This window comes from Nansenia antarctica (genome assembly GCF_963989245.1).
Source record: "Nansenia antarctica genome assembly, chromosome: 16".
In the NCBI taxonomy this organism is placed as follows: domain Eukaryota; kingdom Metazoa; phylum Chordata; class Actinopteri; order Argentiniformes; family Microstomatidae; genus Nansenia; species Nansenia antarctica.
In genome coordinates, this window is record NC_137686.1 from 25433972 (window position 1) to 25437359 (window position 3388).

General features: G+C 51.5%; 1 protein-coding gene across 1 annotated transcript in view; it reads right to left on the reverse strand.

The window, feature by feature from the left end:
- Nucleotides 1-1097: 1097 nt before the first annotated feature.
- The window catches only part of acsl3b (acyl-CoA synthetase long chain family member 3b), a gene marked incomplete at both ends in the record, with an annotated part of 11807 nt that continues 9516 nt past the window's right edge, over nt 1098-3388 (reverse strand). The window contains 4 exons of the mRNA XM_080546614.1: nt 1098-1255; nt 2188-2345; nt 2700-2814; nt 3132-3323. Coding sequence (XP_080402740.1) covers nt 1098-1255; nt 2188-2345; nt 2700-2814; nt 3132-3323 — 623 coding nt within the window. The remainder of the gene's footprint in view (nt 1256-2187; nt 2346-2699; nt 2815-3131; nt 3324-3388) is intronic.

A 3388-nucleotide genomic window follows, 5' to 3' on the forward strand; every position in this document is an offset into this window, starting at 1 on the left:
TGTGTTTGTGTGTGTGTGTAGTCATGGCCAAAAATATTGGCGATCCTGCACTTCTGGTAAATGGACTTATATAGCGCCTTATTCCAAAGCACTTTACAATGGCCTCTCATTCACCCATTCACACACACATTCACACACCAACGGCAGCAAGCTACCATGCAAGGCGCCGGCCCGCTCATTGGGAGCAATTTGGGGTTCAGTGCCTTGCCCAAGGACACCTCGACACGTGGCCAGCCAGGGGACTGAACCGCCTCTACCTCCTGAGCCACAGCCGCCCCCTTAACTTCTGTCAGATAACGCACCACTTCTCCCAGAAGACTGTTGCGGTAACAAGTGCTTTGGTATTCACATGTTTATTTCTTTTGTTTGCGTTGGAACAACACAAAAAAGTAGAGGAAAAGAAAAATCCAAATCTGATCATTCCACAGAGAATATTCACATGCACACAGTCAAGGCACCATGTTTGACTGTAGGGACCGTGTACTTTTCTTTGAAGGCCTCATTTCATTTTCTTTAAACACTACAATGACGTGCTTTACCAAAAAGCTCTATTTTGGTCGGTCTCATCTGTCCATAGGACGTTCTCCCAGAATGAGTTTGGCTTCCCCAGGTACGTTTTGGCAAACTCCAGTCTGGCTTTTTAAAGTCTCTGTATCAGCAGTGGGGTACCCCTGGGTCTCTACCATAGCGTCCCGTTTCATTCAGACTGCGACAGATAGTGCGAGCTGACACTGTTTCGAATTTGTTTGGAAGTTAAATTAAGCGTGATTTGAAATACTAATTAAAGGAGCATTACATGCTTGAACTACAATTATTTCTGTCTATTTTTGGAGTTCTGTGTGGAAACAATCAGATTTGGCTTTTTCTCTCCGTTTTTTTGTGTTGTTCCAGTGCAAACAAAATAAATAAACATGTGAATACCAATACCAAGCATTTGTAATTGCAACAATTTCTGAGAGAAGTGGTGCATTATCTGACAGGAGTGCCAATATTTTTGTCTATGACAGTATATACGTGTGTGTGTGTGTGTGTGTGTGTGTGTGTGTGTGTGTGTGTGTGTGTGTGTGTGTTAGTGTGTAAACGTGTGTGTGTGTGTGTTACTTTCCGCCGTACATCCTCTCGATGTCGTCCTGGTAGTGTGATTTGAGCTCCTTGCGTTTGAGTTTGAAGGCGTCCGTGACCAGGCCCGTCTCCGGGGTCCAGGGCTCCGCACTCAGACGGATCTTCTTGGGGATCTCAAAACGCTCCAGTTTAGCTGAGGAGAGAGAGGGGGGAGGAGAGAGAGGGAGGAGAGAGAGGGAGGAGAGAGAGGGAGGAGAGGGAGGGAGGAGAGGGAGGAGAGAGAGGGAGGAGAGGGAGGAGAGAGAGGGAGGAGAGAGAGGGAGGGAGGAGAGAGAGGGAGGAGAGAGAGGGAGGGAGGGAGGAGAGAGAGGGAGGAGAGACTGTTTAGACACGGCTGATCTGACGTCACACACAGACACACAAAGACAACAAGACACATCCTCTGCCCTTCGTATCGTACATGAGGAAAAAAGAGATGTTAAGGTTTTTCTTTTGATTCTCTCCTTCCTTCTCTCTTCCTTCTCTCTCTTCCCTCCTTCCTTCTCTCACTTCCCTCCTTCCCTCTCTCTCATCTCATAGGACCTCCATCATGGTTTGGACTGTTCTTCTCCCACCCATCTGTCTGGCAGCTTCAGTGATGTTCTCCCTCCCTCCTTCCCATCCCTCCTTCCCTCCCTCCTTCTATGGCAGCTTCAGTGATGCGGAGGAGCTCTCCTTCCCTCCCTCCCTCCCTCCCTCCCTCCCTCCCTCCTTCCCATCTCTCACCTCCCTCTCTCTCTCTCCCTCCCTCCCTCCCTCCCTCCTACGGCAGCCTCAGTGATGATGCGGAGGACCTCCATCTCTCCCTCCCTCCCTCTCTCCCTCCTACCTCCTATGGCAGCCTCAGTGATGATGCGGAGGACCTATATCTCCCTCCCTCCCCTCCTCCCTCCTACCTCCTATGGCAGCCTCAGTGATGATGCGGAGGACCTCCATCTCTCCCCTCCCTCCCTCCCTCCCTCCCTCCTACCTCCTATGGCAGCCTCAGTGATGATGCGGAGGACTTCTATCTCTCCCCTCCCTCCCATCCCTCCCTCCCTCCCTCCCTCCCCCCCTCCCTCCCATCCCTCCCTCCCTCCCTCCTACCTCCTATGGCAGCCTCAGTGATGATGCGGAGGACCTCCTTCTCCATGTCGGGGTTGTTGCAGATCTCCTCCCAGCTGCCCCGGACCTGCCTCTGGTCCGCCAGTACCATCAGCTGCTTGTGGTTGGGCACCACGAAGCTGATCACGTACGACTCTTCACTGTGGGGGGGGGAGGGGCGGGGGCAAGGGGGTTAATGAGGATTTCGTTTGCCGAATTGCGTTCCGATTGATCCTGTCACGTACTTGGCGATATGACTACTCAAGAATAATGAGGAGGGCAAAAGAGTGCTAGAGAGAGAGAGAGAGATTTACTGTGTGTGTGTGTGACTAAGGGAGAGAGAGAGAAAGACACACAGAGAGAGAAAGAGAGAGAGAGAGAGCGAGGAAGAGAGGGAGACAGAGGGAGAGAGATTTACTGTGTGTGATTAAGCAAGAGAGAGGAAGACACACAGAGAAAGAAAGAGAGAGAGAGGGGTAGGGAGAGATGTGTGTGTGTGTGTGTGTGTGTGTTACCTGTTAGCGTAGGCGCAGATGTTGTCTATGAGGGAGCAGTTCTTCAGCACGGCCTCCACCTTCCCCAGAGACACGTACTCTCCTGCCTGCAGCTTCACCAGGTCCTTCTTACGGTCTGCAGAGGACACACACACACACACACAGTTAGAGACAGACACACACACACACACACACACACACACAGACACACACACACACACACACAGTTAAAGAGAGAGACACACACACACAGTTAGAGAGAGACACACACACACACACACACACAGTTAGAGAGAGAGAGAGCGAGAGACACACACACACACACACACACACACACACAGTTAGAGAGAGAGAGCGAGAGACACACACACACACACACAGTTAGAGAGAGAGGGAGAGACATATACACACACACACACACACAGACACACACAGACACACAGACACACACACCTATAATCCTGAGGCAGCCGTCGGGGTAGACCTCTCCTATGTCCCCGGTGCAGAACCAGCGCTGGCCGTTGCCGTCCAGGAAGAAGTCCTCCCGGTTCTTGGCCTCGTTCTTGTAGTAACCCATGGTTACGTTGGGCCCGCCGATCACGATCTCCCCGCGGGGGTTGGGCTTGTCTGTGCTGTAGTACCCACCTGGAGAGGAGAGACAAGGCAAGTTTATTTGTAAAGCTCATTTCATACAACAGGGGCAATTCAAA